The sequence below is a fragment of the Neltuma alba genome, unplaced genomic scaffold, assembly GCF_004799145.2.
Source record: "Neltuma alba isolate B1F8T4 unplaced genomic scaffold, ASM479914v2 tig00011161_pilon, whole genome shotgun sequence".
Taxonomy (NCBI): Eukaryota; Viridiplantae; Streptophyta; class Magnoliopsida; order Fabales; family Fabaceae; genus Neltuma; species Neltuma alba.
The window spans coordinates 414,428-433,477 of NW_021635892.1; the positions used below are offsets into that span (position 1 = coordinate 414,428).

At 33.7% G+C, this 19,050-nt stretch overlaps 1 protein-coding gene across 1 annotated transcript; it reads left to right on the top strand.

Annotated features, from left to right (window-relative positions):
- Positions 1 to 790: 790 nt before the first annotated feature.
- Positions 791 to 4,606, top strand: LOC114762003 (probable leucine-rich repeat receptor-like protein kinase At5g63930). Its single transcript, XM_028951456.1, has 4 exons — positions 791 to 1,412; positions 2,059 to 2,319; positions 2,457 to 3,329; positions 4,000 to 4,606. Exons 1-4 carry the CDS (start codon positions 980 to 982, stop codon positions 4,485 to 4,487), a joined length of 2,055 nt encoding a protein of 684 aa, XP_028807289.1. The 5' UTR covers positions 791 to 979; the 3' UTR covers positions 4,488 to 4,606.
- The last annotated feature ends 14,444 nt before the right edge of the window (positions 4,607 to 19,050 follow it).

A 19,050-nucleotide genomic window follows, 5' to 3' on the forward strand; every position in this document is an offset into this window, starting at 1 on the left:
GTTTTATTTATACTGAATCAATGATTAAATTATTCATCAATACAATTGAATGATCCAACATGGTCATGTGTCGCTCCACTGTTTTCACTTTCAGACCTGTGTTTGAATGTTCAGAGACGACATTATAATTATAATTATATACAATTTGCATGAACCTAATCCCTTGGTTTACGAGTTATTGGCAAATCTTCCTTTCTGATTGTGCCTCCGCGATTTGCTCCTATGCTTATCTCAACAAGAAAGTTCAAACTTCAAAGGACATGGAAAGTTCCTACCTTTTTTCCTTCGTTTTCCTGTAAAAAACACATCCTCCATGACGAAAAAAAAAGAAAAAGGTTCTTTTTTTACTCATTAGAATAATTAGCAGCCTCTTATTCTTATACTCCGTTCACATCTGGTTGATGACACATGTTATGTAGTGTATGTTAGTCTTTAGTGGAACTAAAGATGAATCATGGAACCGAGAACATTGTAACAGCTTCCACTTTGAAATTTGACTTTTAAAAGAAATGTGTCAGAGTGTCTTTAAGTCTAGGATTAAATATGTTTCCAACTAGTGGAAGCCCTCCCCTCCGATTGTGTTATGATTTGTTTGGTAGTGGTTAAAGATAAAGAGAGAAGCACTAAATAAGGAATGGGGCATATGATGAAAAATGCCAAACAGTGCGTTTGTTTTAGTTTCATACGGTAAAATCCATCCCCCCCCCCCCCCCCCAAAAAAAAACCTGTTCGGATATGTGTTATGAATATCAACCTGTCTGTCTGTCACCAACCCATAAAAGTTAAATCAATTCATAATGCTCTCTGTCTCATGATACTTCTCCTATTTTCCCATTCAGAAACCAAAGAAAATTCAAAGAACAATAACAAACAAACTCATACCGGGTGATCAGCAAACACACTGATATGGTTGTCTTTCTTTGAGCTTCTGCTTGAAGAGGCTAAAGGAAACTTTCTTTTTTCTGCTCCGGAATCAGAAATGAATTCTGTTCATTTCCTGGTTTCTCTGCTTCTTCTCTTGCTCGCATTTCCTAGTCTGCAATCTGTTCGAGGAAATGCAGAGCTCAGAGCTTTGATGGGGTTGAAGTCGTCTCTGGATCCAGAGGGCAAGGTTCTTGGTTCTTGGACTAGTGATGGCGAGCCGTGTAGTGGCTTGTTTGAAGGGATAGCATGCAACGAGCACAGGAAAGTGGCAAACATTTCGTTGCAGGGAAAGGGGCTCTCAGGATGGCTCTCTCCTGCAGTGGCTGAACTCAAGTGTTTGTCTGGTTTATACCTGCACTACAACAATCTCTCTGGAGAGATCCCCAGTGAGATTTCAAATCTCACTGATTTGATTGATCTCTATCTTGACTTTAATAATCTGACTGGAAGCATACCTCCTGAGCTCGGCAACATGCCCAATCTCCAAGGTTAGTATATTGTGAATTGTACTTTTGCTACAGATTATGTATCAGTTTGGCCTTCTCTCTTCTCCCAAGGATGCAGTGGCATGTTAGTGCAGATCATACATATCATCATAACTGAAATGATGAATAGGTTAGGGTAAAATCATCATTACTCAATCCTGATCCCCAAGAGTTCCATTATGCTGGAGACCTTAAAGAAAGAGAATTTTTTATGTTTGCAACTACTAATAGCGATAACTTAGTTCTGTTCTGTTTATCAATTTCCAGTGATCACAGCTATCTACTATTATATGAATTTATCCCTGGTTTCAACTCAGTCATGAGTTATTTAATCCCCCTTGACCCCTTACAGCCTTTGGAATTTCGCAGCCAGCGGAAAAACTGAAAAAAATCCGAGTCCTATTCTTGATAACCTTTTAGGTGGTTGATGTACCTGAGAGTTTGCCATCAGCATTACTTTGTCCAACTGAATTAGAAATTAATGATATTTCGAAGTGTTACATGTCTTCATTCCGTGAACCTCACTTCAAGTCTGGTATGATTAGTCTGAAGCGGGGTGCCATCAATGAGCCAAATAGTGTAAAGACTGTGTGCTTTTGTTTGTGTTTTGTATGCTAATCCCAGTTCAATGGGTCTGGATGCTGTTTAGTGCTGCAGTTAGGATATAACCAGCTCGTGGGAACTATACCAAAAGAGATGGGCTCCTTGAAGCAGCTTACTGCCTTAGAATTGCAACGTAACAAATTAACTGGTAAAATTCCTCTGAGCTTGGGGAATTTGGAGAAGCTAAGGATGCTAAATCTGAGTTTTAACAGCTTCAATGGTTCAATCCCCGCTACACTAGCTGATCTTGCAAACTTGCAAGTTCTTGATATTCGAAACAATTCTCTATCAGGAAGGGTTCCTACTGGTATGCCTCAATCCTTCTTTGCTTGTATCAAAATTTCACCTGGTTATTTTTTCTGCATTCTTTCTATCCTTTAAACCTGTCTTCTTGTTTCTTTTCATTTCGATGCTTACTGATTTATGTTTTTAAATTGAATGAAGCTTTGAAGATATTGAAGGATGGATTCCAAGGTGCAAATAACCTGGATTTATGTGGACGTGGGTTTTCTACTTTGAAAGCTTGCAGCAATGATCCAACTTTAAATCCTAACCAGATTGGCACTTCAAATCCAACCACAGAAAGTATTCCTGCAAAGGATTTTCCTGAACCTGCGAATTTTCAGCTGCATTGTAACCAGACCCATTGCTCAAAATCAAGAATGTTTCCTCAAGCACTCATTGCAGCAAGTGTTATAACAGTCATAATCACATTCATATGCGTTGGACTTTTTACTTTTCTCAGGTACCGTCGCCAAAAGCAAAGAATCACAAATTCATCAGAATCTTCTGAAGGGAAACTTAGTCCTGATCAGCCTAAAGAATTGTACAAAAGAAGTCCATCGCCACTCGTTAATCTTAATTACTATAATGGATGGGATCCAATGGCTGATGCTCAAAATGGAAACAGATTATCCCATGAATACCTAAACCGTTATAGGTTTAATGTGGATGAGATTGAATCTGCTACACAGTACTTCTCTGAGGCTAACTTATTAAGTAAAAGCAAATTATCAGCAGTCTACAAAGGAATCCTCAGGGATGGCTCCCTTGTGGCTATAAGAAGCATTAATGTGACATGCTGCAAGAGTGAGGAAACTGAATTTGTAGATGGATTGAACTTGGTACTTTCATTGAGACATGAAAACCTAGTTAGGCTCAGAGGTTTCTGTTGCTCAGCAAGTAGAGGTGAATGTTTCCTTGTCTTTGACTTTGCCCCTAAGGGTGACCTGTCTAAGTACCTTGACATGGAAGATGGAAGCGGTCAAGTTCTTGACTGGTCCAAGAGGGTTTCTATCATCAAGGGCATCGCTAAAGGTTAGTGTTTCTGACTACCATTATTCTCTAAGCAACGTATAGTCTGGAACATTTTTCCCAGCAATTTCCCACTTGCAAACAGATTACAACGTGCATTATCATTTCCCATTCAGTTGCAAGCGCACTATTTGTTGGTAGAAAACTTTTTTCCCCATATAAAAAGAATTATAAATAAGGACCTGATGACATTACTTAAAAAAAGAAAAACAAAATAAAAAAGAAAAAGGGTCCAATGAAAATGTTGTTAGTCTGAAACACCAAAAGAAACTGTCTCTTTTTCACCAAGTACACGTAGTCTTAAGGCCATACTTGAGTCAATCTAAATGATTAAATCGATGGTTTATTGTCCCACTTGGTCCATTCACTTTTAACATAAAACTTCTTTAGTCACACTTGAATATCAACAAAAATATCTTCTATTTTTTTTCTATTTTGTTTATACATCAACTAATTTTTACATAGCTGAGTGGGATCTTTAAAAGCATAAAAAGTAATGATTTCAAAGGTAATGATTGCATCACATGTGCTTTCTACCTTATCTTCCACTGAAAATCTTTCCATGGAAACAAATGCAGGCCACCTCACAGGTGCATTTCTTGTTCTTTTAAAATTGCGTCTAATGCTACATCGGGTTCAACTTTGTTTGATTTTGCTATTACCTTTTGATCAGGTATTGGACATCTACACAGCAATGAAACAAACAAGCCTACAATGGTGCATCAAAATATTTCTGTTGAAAAGGTTGTCCTTGACCATCAATTCAACCCCTTGATTATGGATTCTGGCCTCCCAAAGCTTCTTGCAGACGATGCAGTTTTCTCAGCTCTGAAAGTAAGTGCTGCCATGGGATACTTGGCTCCAGAATACATTACTACTGGGAAATTCACTGAGAAAAGTGACATATATGCATTTGGGGTTATCATCCTTCAAGTAGTATCTGGGAAAACTGTCATAGGTAGTTCAATAAAGATGGCAGTTGAGTCATTCAGATTTGAAGATTTTGTCGATTCAAATCTGAAGGGACGATATGCGAAATCTGAAGCAGCAATGCTGGCGAAGCTTGCAGTTATGTGTACTCATGAGCTTCCCGACCAGAGGCCGACAATGGTGGAAGTGATTCAGGAGATGAATGCATTTCCTGCTCAACATACTTCTTGATTCGTGTATTTCGCTTACTATGTGGGAATTAAGAGACGCTGAAACATCTTCCAAATAAACGTAAATTTAAATGGAATTCTCTTGCTAAATACAAGGACTCTAATAAAGGTTATGTCCCAGAACTATGCGGCACTCTTGAATTATAATTTTTTTTCCCTTTGTTTTAACATTCAATCTAAGGACCCTAATAAAGGTAATGGCCCAGAACTAATACTCCTCCGTCCCATTTATAAGAGAATTTTTAGGCTTCTATTTTGTCTCAAACCATAAGAGAATTGGAAGTTATGGGGGGTAGTAATTAATGCACATTTCCCATATTGCTCTTCATTGAATTATCATGGATAAATTAATGTGTCACCCTACAGTTCCAAGACAATATTGTTCTTTTGCAAATTTTTGGAGAAAAAATAATCTAAGAAAAATGCACAGTGATGCCCATGCAGGATCATACACATGGCATAAGGTCAGACGTGATAAACGTCCTTTTGGTTACTACTAGTGCAAGGCAACATTGTTCATGTTTTAAAACTTTTGATGTGATATTAAATTTACAAAAAACTTTTGGATACTTAAAGTTTCTACATAAAAACTTCAAGAGCAAAATTGAACTTTAACCTTTTAATCAACAAAACTAAAATTTTTCTTGATATCTAGAAAATAATATGTTTCTTATATCTACAGAAACAGGTAGTACCTTTAATAGTTTAATATCAAAATAAATACTACTTCCGGTCCTTAATATAAGACTTTATTTGACTTTTATTTTGGTCCTAAATATAAGATTCTAATCCATTTTGTCTCTTGTATTTATATTTTTTTTTTTTCAGGATAGTCCTCCTAATAATGATAATTATAACTAATACATTTAATTAGCAAGGATATTTTAGGAAATACAACACATATTTATGACAAATAACTAACTTAACTTCTTTCATTAATCTCCTCAAATTAGTCAACTAGTTCTTATAATTAGGACCGAAGTAGTAGTATGCATTTATAAAGAAAAACAAGTGTTTGCACATGTCAAGAAAAACAGTTAAAATCAGTAAATATGTCAACTAATTAATTTTTTTCCCCAAACCTTACTAAAATTACTCAGCATATAATCAGCACATAATAATAATTTGGTTGAAAAATTTTATTGGGGATAAAGCTAGAAAATTGTATTAAATACAGAGAATAAAGTTTAGGTATTTAGTCATTTTTCTTTTTCTCGTCCATCCAAATAGGAGAGATAATATTGTTTTTCTTGTTTTCTCCTTTTTTCATTTTTTTCTTTCTATTTTCTTTTTTTCTTAACTTTTCTTCCTATCCATACGAGTATTAGTTGTTTCTTGTAGTAAAGCCAATAATAGGAAAAAGACTCTGGTTTTTCCTTAAAATGGGTTGGGGGAGTATGACTTGTAATCTTTTTTTCCCCATCATGATTTATAAACTAAAACAACTTGTAACCATGAGATGAAAATTAAATCATGGAAACAATTGCTCGTGTGCGATAGTATCCTTGACCTGCCTGCATCAAAACAATAATCAATTATTACTCAGTATTTCCAGTTAGACAAGTGTTTTTGAGTTGGAAAAGGGCTTGTTCTCCGGAACTTCAAAACACCTGTCAAATCAACGTCAAAACTATAGTACGAGCATTGATTTCAAAAGCTTGGTTTCATGAGAAGATCAAGTAGTCATTCCATTGAAAAAATTTTCAGCATTGATTATTGATTTTGAATTAGGGTATAAATTCGTCCTACAAATTTTTATTAAGGAGAAATATTACCTCAAAATTTTTTTTTTTGAGTTTAAGGTTGTCTCAAACTTGTTAAAATGAGGCAACATTGCCCCTTGCTATTAAAAATATTAACAATCAACATAATTTTGTAACTGTCAATGTTAGTTATTTTAATTAGACAGGACAATATGTTTTGATACTTCTAGGGTGACATTAAAAAAAGTTTTCAGGACAACATTGCTTACGAATGAAAAGTTTTGGACAACATTGCTTACGAATGAAAAGTTTTGCTCCTTGATTATTTGAGTGTCTCTCTCTAAATATAGACAGCTAAATGTAAATATGGTCGAGTCAATCTGGTTCGATCATGGTCTTTATCAAGCTGAGATTTTCTCACACTGTAATCAATTCTTGTAGGTTTTACAACGAGATCACTTACAATTTATTCAATTACTTCGGGTTTTCATACAAGTCACTGATAATTAGTCACACAATGTTTTTAGACAACTCCCTCAAAAGTAATACTCCTCCGGTCCTTATTATAAGACCCAATTTGACTTTTTATTTGGTCCTAATTATAAGACCCAATCCATTTTGTCTCTTATATTTATGCATTTTTTTCCAAGATAATCCTTCTAATAATGATAGTTTTAGCCAATATACTTAATTAGCAAGGATATTTTAGGAATGACAACACATATTTATTATAAATAACCAACTTAACTTACTTCCTTAATCTCCTCAAATAAGTCAATTGGGTCTTATAATTAGGACCGGAGGAGTATAAAAATATGATCTTAGATTTGCCAAGGCACCTCTCATAATAGTACTCTTCCGGTCTTTAATATAAAACACATTTAACTAATTTGATTATATTAAGGAAGTTAGATAAGTTAGTTAATTATAAGAAAAGCGACACATTTTTCCTAAAACACTATAATCATCTTTCTTAATACCTCATCTCCCTCTTCTACTTGATTATGATTGAGGGAGTATTCATAGAGGTAATTTAGAGAAAATTGATAAATATGAGAAATGAGTCTTATATTTAGGACCAAAACCAACTCAAAAATTGGGTCCGACCGGAGGAGTATTACAAAATGTATTTGGACATTTAGAACTCGTTTAAAAATATTCCTGGAATCCATAATGTAAATTTAATTTAACTATTGCTCCGAAACCAAAAATAACCATTAAAAAATATCATTCAATATGAAAAATTTTTGTATAACTTTTCAAACATCACCTTATCAAAAGTGAATGCTACATTAATTATAATGAATCAATTACTTATAAAATTTAATTGTACCAAAGTGTGAAACAGGAAAAATATTAAATGTTATAAATATTATCAAACCAAATTTATATTTTGGATCAAAAGAGTACATTAGCGATAGGCAAGGCATAAGCATGACCCTTGCTTCATGCCTAACATGAAGAATGAACACGTGGTATTTTGCGACATATTGTAAAAGTCCAAATCATTTCTGGTTGGACAAAGGTGAGGTTTCTTATCCAAGTAGTGATATCTGCCTCTCAATAATAATAATAATAATAAAATAGCGATATCACACGTGAAAGAAACTCCATCAAATATAATAATATATTCATAATTCTATACCTTATAAATACTCAAAAAGAACAAATATAAGGGCTCGTTTGGTTCAAGGAAAATCTTGCAATAGAAATGGCAAATTAGGATTTTTTTTATTGGGGGTGAGCGTTTGGTTCAAAGAAAAGGCAAGAAAGTAATGGACCGCAGGGCCTGATTTTCCCTTAAAGAGTTGAAAATCTATCTCCACCAAAAATGTGGGCATAAATTTTCAGTTGCCCATGCTAAAGGCAGATTGACCCATTTGTCTCTGAAAACTCGATTATCAAATATGTCTAGTGGTTGGCCAGAGAGGACTATAGAATACTTACCGGCGATTTTCTCAAGCACAAGGTGAAGCTTGAGCACCAGCTCAACTCTTCTGCAAGTGTGGGCTTTCAAGATAATGAGCAATAACTATAGACACGCAGATTTAGTGGCTATATTCATACACACATATATGGGTTTCCTTCAATGATAACCGACCGCATCAAGTTGGGATTTCAACCTGAGCATATATTGCATAACAAATCAGAAGCAAAGAAGAGAAGAAAATGCACAGTATCGTGTATATAAATTTTACTCCTTTTTTTTAATATATATTTTCCTTGTAAATTAATCTTCTCTTGGTGGAAAAAATGTGAACCCAGTCCACCGCCACCCTTTATTTTATTCCTCACATATTTAATTCTTGTTTAATTCAGTTTGCTTCTTTAGTCATGATTGTGCCTGTAAAGACTATATACATATATAAATATATCAAAAATAAATTATACGTTCATGAGTTGTTATGGGTGTTTATAGTATGTCCTTTTTTGTTTAGAATTTTACTCTATTTCGTGCATAAAAAACAGAGTACAACAGATTGCAGTAGAACGGGAATATTGTGCGAGGGTTGGGAATATAGTGCAGGAAATTTGAATTTGGTGGAGCAAATTTGAAATTGATGGACCAAATTCGAATTTGCTACATCAAATTCAAATTCACCTGCTTTTTTCCTTGTCATATTAAAGCTTAAATTTGAATGGACATGACTTTAAAAATAATTTATTTTTGAATGGGTTTATTGTATTAGAAATTAGCCTCGGGAAGCTTTTTAGTGATATGTTATTTGTCTAATTTATACTCCTCTGGTCCTTAATATAGGACCCAATTATTGAGTTGGTTTTAGTTCTAAATATAAGACCCATTTATCATATTTATCAATTTTCTCTAAATTATCCCTATAGATATTTCCTCAACCACAATCAAGTAGAAGAGGAAGATGGGGTATTAAAAAAAGATGATTATGATATTTTAGGAAAAATATGTCACATTTCTTATAATTAACTAACTTACCTAACTTCTTTAATCTAATCAAATTAGTTAAATGGGTTTTATATTAAGAAGCTAAATTGAGAAATATATGTCCACTAAAAATTTAACTTCAAATTGAATTTGTTTACGTAGTTTGTTTATGTTCTGCTCAATACTTGAAAAATGCGACATTATATATATTATATAAATTTTTAAAATAAAATTATATGTTTTTCGGGTAGAAACAAATAGGCAGGGCGGCATATAGTATCCAATATCCAACCCTACTTATTAAGTAGCCTAACTTTTTTTTTTTTGGTTGCCCATTCTTTTGGGTGCAGCTGAACATTATTTTAAGTTTTGAATCACCACCATGATAAGCGGAGCACACAGTATAGTACAAAGATTTGAGACTCCAGTGAAGAGTCCAACAAATGATGATGTTGTTCTCATTTCCCACTCTGTCCTACATTTCTTGTTTTCTTGTATGTTTTTCAATATGTAATTACACATACTTTTAAGTTATAATCACATTCTAATTACCGCAATATTAGCACCAAGCTCCATACTCTTAATTTTCTATAAGAAACATAAAAAAGAGAAATTGTTCAAAAAGCTGCACAAGTCATTAGACCCACATCCTTTCTAATTAATTAAGATTGCTTCATTGGGCCATTTTGCATCCTACTAAACCAAGTAAACACTTTTTCCAATTAGGAGGCATTTGGATTAGCTTTTTGAAAGTGATTTTATGATGTACGGGATAAGTATATGTTATGATCTATGAAGATAAGACCCAAACCCACACAAAAAAAAAAACCCAAGTCTAGGATGCTGGCCAGTTGAGAAGTGGCCCCAAAAGTAGCACACGTGCCAGATGTGCACCCTGGAGGCTCATGGAATAAAAGTCATTATGAGTGGGGAAGAGGGGGTGTAGAATTTTTGTGAAGATCTTCTCCCTCTACATTATAATTCTAATTTCTCTTCTAGATCCTTATGGTTATTGCTTGTTATTCTCTGTGTTCTTCCTTATTTCCCTGTGATTTTTTGTTATTGCTGGATGATGATATTTGTAATCTGGATTGTATAGTTATTCATACTCTATGGATAACTAGTTATATCTATTTTTATCAATAAGATCTAGATATACGCATTTACATTAGTATTTGTTTTAGAGTCATAACATTTTGGTGCTTTCATTGAAAGATCCGTCATGACCGAAGCAACTCGATTCAAGGACATCCAAACAAAGTGAAGAATATGCAAGAATACATGAAACAAACAGAGACTTCATTGAATGCAAAGACTGAGTAGATTGAGTCATTGAGCTAAATAGGGGAATGCATTTGGGACAAATAGAATCAAATTCTAATACTCGATTTGATAGACTGGAAGCTACCATTGAAGCTTTTACTTGAGCTCTAGATACTCAATTTAAAAGGATGAATGATATCGTAATGAGCCTGGTAAGAAATGTGAAATGCATGGTCGTAATATCAAACGTCTAGGCCAACTGATTTTGGCGGGTGAAATGAAGATCGAACCAAGAATAAGGTCGAGTAACCAGATACCAAACAGGCCAAGATAGACTTTCTTTAGTTTGATGGCACTAATCTAACAAATTGTATTTTCGTGCAAAGATTTTGCCTACTATGAGGCGCTGGTTCCTCACCATCTCATGTTGGCTAACATTAACATGGAAGGTGATGCAGTACTATGGTTTCAACTATTGCAGAAGATGAAAGTCATCCTGCAAAAACTAACCCTGGTAATGGATATGAAAAATTAAGTTGAGGGCCAATATGGAAGATAGACTGGCTGACAAAGTTAGGCATGACATAAAATCTGGATAGGGTTCAGATCGGTATTTTTAGAATTATCGATTCAAGAAGGGCAAAATAGAAAAATTTGAAAAAAATTCCAGAAAATTCTTAGAAAATGGTAAAAAGATAAATTAGAGGTTTCAAGACCTCAATAGATGCCCTAGAGGTGAAAATAGTTTATTATAAAATTTCCTGAAAACAGAGGTTTTTCCAGAAAAATAGTGAAAATTAAGTGAAAATAATTATTATAATTATTTAGTGGCCTCAATAATTCTAGAAAAAATATGAAATAATTATCTAAGTATTTTTTTAGAATTTATAAAATTTATGTTGGGTCCTGGAAGTACAGGAATTAATTTTAGAAAGTTTATTCCCAAAGGTCTTACTGATAAAGCCCTATTCGGGAAATTTTAAAATAAATACTTAGAGGTGGAGAAAAATAGAAAAATTCTAGAATTTTTTAGATTGTATTCTTATAGTAAAATAAAAATTTTTATGGAGAAAAATATAATTTTGGAGGCCTAAAAAATTATAAAAAGTTACAAGTGAATAATAACCAATGAGCTTCAATATTCTTTGGAATTGATATCTAAATTGTGGGCCACATTTTTTGGGCCATTTCAGATCAAAAATGGGCCCCACATTGGGCCAGGGAAGGCCTAAAAATTTGTGCAAACTTGGCCCAATAATTAAAATAAATTTAAGCCCAATTTTCACATAAAAAATCAATGGAATATTCTTAGAATAAGGGTGGCATAATCTGAAAATTTTGAGGGTTTGATTGAAGTCACATGGCCATTTTTGCTGGCCAAATTTTGGCCATTCATTAGGGGAGGAAGTCAGAGTTTTTGCTTTATAAATACCCCCTAATTACACTAAAATAGCTGAAAAATTGATAAAAGAGGAGAGGTACTGCGAAACTGATTTCCTGATCTTAAAAGTAAGTCTTAATTAGTGCATTTGAAGGAGGAATTACCAAGTTTTGGTCAAGGATTCATCAAGGTATGTTTAAGCTCTATTATGATTAAGATTAAAGCTTGTTTTGGTTGGAAATTTGAGCTATAATCTAAGGCTAAGTTGCTGCTGTATTTTGGTTGAAATGAGTATGCTTTAGGGGAGGATAGATACAATTCGGCCACTATGGTTTCTTGGGGTAGGAATTTGTTTTCCTATGATTTAATGATTCCAATGAGTTTTAAATGTATTTTTGTGGAGGGAAACACCAAGAGAAAGTGTTTAAAATCATTAGAATCAGAAGTGGAAATTTTGGAACATAATACCCACTATTCGGCCAAGTTAAATTGAAAAGGAAGGAGTGTGATTTTGTAAAATCTGATTTAATATTTGGATTCTAAATAAAAAATTATATAGGAATGAGTTAAGAGATTGATGGAATCAAAGGAGGAATAATTATGTTAAAGAAAAAAAAGGAGAATTAAGAAGATTTAAGGTTAAGTGTTTGTATTTAAGCTTGAATGATTGTTAATATGGCTTGTAATTACACTTAAATTGATAGATTTTGTGGAGGAAAATCAAGGAGAGCATAAACCCCTTGAGAAGGCCGAATTGGTTCAAGTGTAAGAGGTAGCATTGAATTTAATTTGATTGTTTTCTTGCTTACTTAATGTGTATTTGTTGCTTGTTTTGCTTTGCTATGAAATGATTGATTTATACTATGGTATGGAAGGTCCTTTGATGTTTGACATGCTTTGGCCAAATGCATATTGATATGAAATGTGAATATGTACTAAATTTCCTTGATGGAATAATTTGCTATTCATGGAATTGAAATTGATTATTATGCACTGTGACATATCATATTTTGTAAAGTATGATTAACATAAAAATTATTATTCATTGCTACTGAAATTTCTATGAAATCTCATTCCTTTATATTTCAATATTCACCGACTAGGAGTTGGATCAAGTAAGGAGAAAGGAAAGGGATTCACTTGGAAGATGATTGAGTTTATTGTTATTAAAATGATATTTTGTATATATACATTATTATGTATCATTGTGAACTATGTTGAAATGTTGTATCAATGATTAAGGATGCTCCACCTATGAATAATTGGCTAAGGAATTATGTTTAACTATGTGTTATATGATTGGAAAGGTTATATAAAATGAAAGGAAAAGAGAAACCAAGAATTTCATGAAGAAAGGATAAAAGTTAACTTTTTAAGGGTTAAGTTTGACTAATGTGATTTTAAGCAATTGGATGAGTCTGGAGCTAAAATTTGGCATGCTTATAAATCTCATTTTTTGTTTTAAAACATGTGGTAATTCACTAAATTTAGAGTTTTATACAGAAAGTTATGCTCTTCTAAAATTGGACATAAATCCTAAAAAATTGAAAAAAGACCAAATGAACAGTATCACTTTGTATGAAATTTGAAACTAATTGGTAAATTCTGGATACCAATGAGTACTTTTTTCTTTTAAAGATTGCATTAAGAGATTTAAGTAGAACTTGGAACCATCTCATTTTGATTTGTTTAGAATTAGTTATGAATTTTCAAAGTTTGGCCTTAAACCAAATTTAAGAAAATCTAAAGTTTGAATTTTTCCAACCCAAGGCCATGATAAGTGATTCCAAATAATTCTAATTGGTATATAAAATGAGGTATAAAAACAAGGTGTGACAATACATGACTGAGCTTTGTTGACTCAGGCTTTAGAAGCAGAATATGACCTATTATTACTGTAGCAACCTTGGCCCAAACTATTCAAGCTTATGTAGACTAGGTCAGTAGAAGAGTATTGTCGACAATTTATGGTGCTAGCTAATTGAACAAAAGGATTGACTAAAGGTGCCCTAATAGACTGTTTCACTAGTGGACTTAACATAGAAATTCAAAGAGAAGGCATCTCTAGGAGACCATATACCCTTTAAAAGGCAATTGAGCTACCGAAACTACACCATACTAAGGCAAAAGCTTCAAGTGTGTCAAATGCAAGGGTTAGAGGCTTGGCATTTGGTGTGCAAAATTATACGCCCTCGTAGGGTTTGAGTTTTGTAACAAAAAACACCCTTCCTCCTTTGTTGCCAACTCCAAAGTTGAAGCCATTACATGTGTTGAAAAAGATATCCCTTACTGAGATGATGTTGTGACATGAGAAGGGCCTGTGCTATACGTGTGATGCCAAGTTTACTCCAGGACATCATTACCCAAATAAGTAGTATATACTTATCGAAAGTAAAGAAGAAGGAACGAATGCGGAAGTACTGGTATAGCCAATTGAGATCATTTATTGCTATAAGCTTACCATGGGTCACTCAATAAGGCTATTAAATGCTTTATGGGTTCTATTGCTAGCGCTAAAGTACAAATATTACTGGATGGGGAAAGCTCTGACAGCTTCGTTAAGCCAAGAATAGCTCAATATTTAGATTTTCCAATTAAGAGGACTAACAATGTTAAGGTCATGGTCAATGATGGGAATTCTATGTGGGGAGAGGGCTTGATTAAGTATCTTGAGGTAAAAGTCGAGGTCACATGCTAGAATTTCTAGCTTATGTTTTGGTAATAGCAAGATCTGATATGGTGATAGGGGTATCGTGGCTAGCTACTCTGGGCCACATATAACTAATTACATGATTAGGGAATCCTACATAAAGTTCTATGACAAGAATGATTTTATTACTCTAAGAGTAACTACTAGACCAAGGGTGACACAAGCCGGGTACAATCATTTATGCCATACATGAGTGCTACATGTTACAGTTGAATGTAGTTCAACAAGAACAAGATAACAACTTGGAAGAACAAGGAAACTCCTACCACCTGATAGCAATTTGAGAAACTCAGGGACTTCCTCCTAACAAAGATCATGAGCACTGTGTAATTGTAAAAGATGGGATAGAACCAGTAAAGGTCAAGCCATACCGATATCCATTTAGCTAGAAGACTGAAATAGAGAAAATGCTTTTTGAGTTGTTGATAGTCTCATCTAGCCTAGTAACAGTCTTTTTTCAACACTAGTGATACTTGTAAAGAAGAAAGATGGCATGTGGTGTTTTTGTGTGGATTGCAAAGCCTTGAATTCTGTAATAGTGAAGGATTCTTTCCCAATGGCCACAGCAGATGAGTTACTGGATGAGTTGGGAGGGTTTGTGTACTATACAAAGCTAGATTTATGCTTAGGGTATCATCACATCCTTATAGATCTGATTGACAAAGCAAAAGTAGCATTTAGAACACATAAAGGCCTTTATTAATGACTTGTAATGTCATTTAATTTGTCAAATGCCTCTATCATATTCCAGGCTATCATGAATTCAGTATTCCAACCATTTTTTAGGAAATTTGTCCTCATTTTCTTTGATGATATCTTAATTTATAGTATCACCTAAAAGCAACATCTTGATCATGTAGAAAGTGTATTACAAGTGATGGAAGTGCACCAACTAAGCTCTCAAAATATTCTTTTGGAAAGATTAAGGTTGAGTATTTGGGGCATGTTATTTCTGCTTGTGGGGTTGGAATGAATCCTGCCAAGGTTGTATCCATTCTATATTGGCCTGTTCCTTAGGCAGTGGCATAGCTGAGAGGATTCTTAGGCCTCTTAGGGTATTACAGAAGTTTTATAAGGAATTATATTGATTTACCACAACCATTGACCAAATTACCGTAGAAGAATGTGTTCGTGTGGAACCAAGAAGCATAAGAAGCTTTCAAAAGATTAATATTGTCCTTACACAAACCCTAACACTAACACTACCTGATTTTTCCAAAACATTTGTTATCAAGATAGATACGTCAGGGAAAGGATTTGGCACTGTGTTTAGCCAAAATGGCCATCCAATAACATATTTTTCGAAATAGATATCTTCATGAATATAGGCACAATGTGCATATGTCAAAGAGTTGTCTACAATCATTCAAGCATTAGCTAAGCTTCAGCATTATGTCTTTAGCCAACACTTTATTATCCTAACGGATCAAGAAAGTTTGAAATATTAGAAGGGGTAGGTGGTGCAAACTCCAGAGCAAGAAGCATATTTACCGAAGTTAATGGGTTATGACTTTACTATTGAGTGTAAGCTTGGAAAATCAAACCAAGAAGCCAATGCACTTTCCAGAACCTCTTACTTATCATTAGTTTGGTTTCAATCAGATCAGATGGCTGACATATAGTGTAACGTCGCCACTTACCTAACTATAACGAGCCATGATAGAAAGAAATAAAACCAATAAACATACCCTAGCATGGTTAATTAGAAGCAATCTCATCAATAAGGGGCTAACTATGATAGAAGGGCATTCGACCTCAATTAAGACTATCATGGTAAAAAAAAAAAAACTTATATCTGTAATCAACATACACTATCATATAGCACATTTACATACAAATCCATGTTAGGAGAGATTAGTCATAGCTAACATAGTTATAAAACAACATGCCTCCGATTGATAAATTATAATAGCAGTTCTGATTTGGCTATTTCAATCAATACTAATAATGACTAAATTCGTAGAAATTGCCATTGTCACATCATGGATCCATAGATAATTCAACCACACACAACCTAAGGGCCTCAAGCACACTACCAACACTTCAAGCCAGTATCTCAACAAAATAAACCAAAGATAGAAGATGTAATATGTTCATCAAGACAAATAATATAAAAATATGAGAAGGTAAAATAAGATCCAAATGAATACAGTCCTGACGCATGACAATATACTAAAAGATTGCATAAAGTAAGGCACAGAAGCTTTACACTGTTAGCTGCAGCTATTAGCCTCAGGAGTCTTCCCTGAAGGTCCTACTGATATATTATTTCTTGAAAATGGTAAAATAATAGGAGTGGATAATGTCTCAATAACTAAATCCTTTCATATCACACATCCTAGCATGGGCTAGCAAGGTGTCAAATGGGATACGCAGAGTTAATAACAGTCAATAGATATTAATTTAACATTTAAACTCACAATAACCATATAAGTTAAATATTCTCGCCAATCTCATATAGCTATAATTTCAAAAGAGAAAACATACTTTTGATTTATTTAAAAGATATAAATATCAATGAAGATCTCATGTCATATGCAATTCTTGAACCCAAATTCATCCTTATATCCTTCTTATTTCCGCTGACTAGACCTATGGGCTAAGTTCTTTCTATTTGACTGGCTATTCCGACAAACACACTACATGAGTGATATGGATTGGCCAAAGACTACAAAGCACTCGGTGGACCATGAGTTCTACCTCGAAGAAGTAGTAGGGTGTCGCAGTTCCTTAAAGAACTAGCGGGACAATAATAGTGGCTAACCATAGAGCTCTGTATGGACGCCAATACCACATGGCATGTATATATCTGTATACCCCATCATTTCCTCCCCTAACCAAACCAAATGCATAGGGTTCACAATAACACATTTATATGCATAATCAAATAAATTCAGAATAATACTTCATAGTCATAATCATTAATTTCTAACAACATAAAGATTTCAACCCTTTTCAAAATAGCATTCTACAAGGTAGTTCATATAAAACATAATATATATATATATATATATACAAAAATTGGTTATAAAATCACTCATTAACCTTTATATCAATTTCAAATCATTCCAATATTATTGACCTTAAATCTTCTAGTCTTATCTCCTCTTTTATCATTTTTACTCTTACATTCCAACCATTATATTTAACTTCCCCTTCAACCTTCTTAAAATGTTCCTTTAAGGATGTTGACCCAATATTACATGTCTTTTTGCATTCTAACTTGTAGCAAAAAAAAAAAATCCATCACAATGTCAGTTCTCTAACAAAGATATTTCGTCAATTTTCAAAATCAACCCAATATAGTCACCTTTTGTATTAACAACTTCAATATAACGTTTTACAACTACACTTTCGTTATTAACTATACACTTCACAAATTATTACTATTCATATTCAGACTCCCAATCCACATAATCATCACCAAGCTTCTTCAAATTTTCCCAAACTTGCCTAGAACCCAAATCCTGTCCAACACTAACCAAGCCATATGTTCAAATTTTTAACAATTCTCATACCTAAAAAAGGAGGAACCAACACCTAACTTGAAGAACCTTCGACTTCCGTAATGCGCACTTCAGCTCTGTCTGAATTTTCAATTACCCAGAACCCAAAACCATCAAAATGAAAAAAAATAGAACACCACAATAATGTTAGGAGGATGAAAAGAGTCATATGATTTCAAAAAAATACTTACACTTTTGAACTAGCACCTTCTCCTCACCTTCAAACCAACATTATGCACATTCTCTATCTTTTCCTTCTTGCCAAACTTCATCTTATGCAATTGAATGTGGCTGTTCCTGTTTTGTAATTGATAAGGGCAGCTTGGTCATTTCATTTCACTTGTCTTGTTAGTTTATTGTGATATATCTATCCTATGATTATTTGTAAAATTTGTACATTTTATGGAGAGGTTTTCAAATTATTTGCTTCCCACTTAATTTACCTTTCGCTTAGTTCATGAATTATATGTTATTAGAAGGCTTCTCTATTATATATGTTACCTATAAGTTTGGCTTGGAATCTAAATGTCAGAAAATTAAGGAATGTATGTATTACATTGTTATTGATTTCCTAGTCTAATTGTTCATACATTGCATTTTTATAGTTAAAATAAGAAGCTATAAATTTGTTAGATGAGTCAACTTGTTTTGGTCATTAATTTGGGGTAATTTTTTTTTCTTCATTTGATAGATAGATTTTGAAGGGGATTTTTTTATATAATGGTAGGAAATGCGTCAGAGACTTGTAGCCTGCCTTATTTATCTTGTTCAGTATTGTGTGGCTCAAATATATAATCATAAGAAGAAAATAACTTATAATATGAGTTCCACAAGAGAAGTGGTGCGTGAAGAAGTGATGTATCGAATAACTTGTACTTTTAGTGTAATAGATATTGTTAGAATGAGTCTTGAAGTCTTCTTAGGATTGTGTGACATGTTAGAAAGAGATGGTGGCCTGAAGACCATAAGATACCTGAATGTGGAAGAACAAGTTGCTAAATCCCTTTACATCTTATCATATAAAACAAAAAACCATGTGGTTAAGTTTTGATTTAAGCATTCTAGTGAGATGGTTAGTTGCCATTTCCATAGTGTGTTT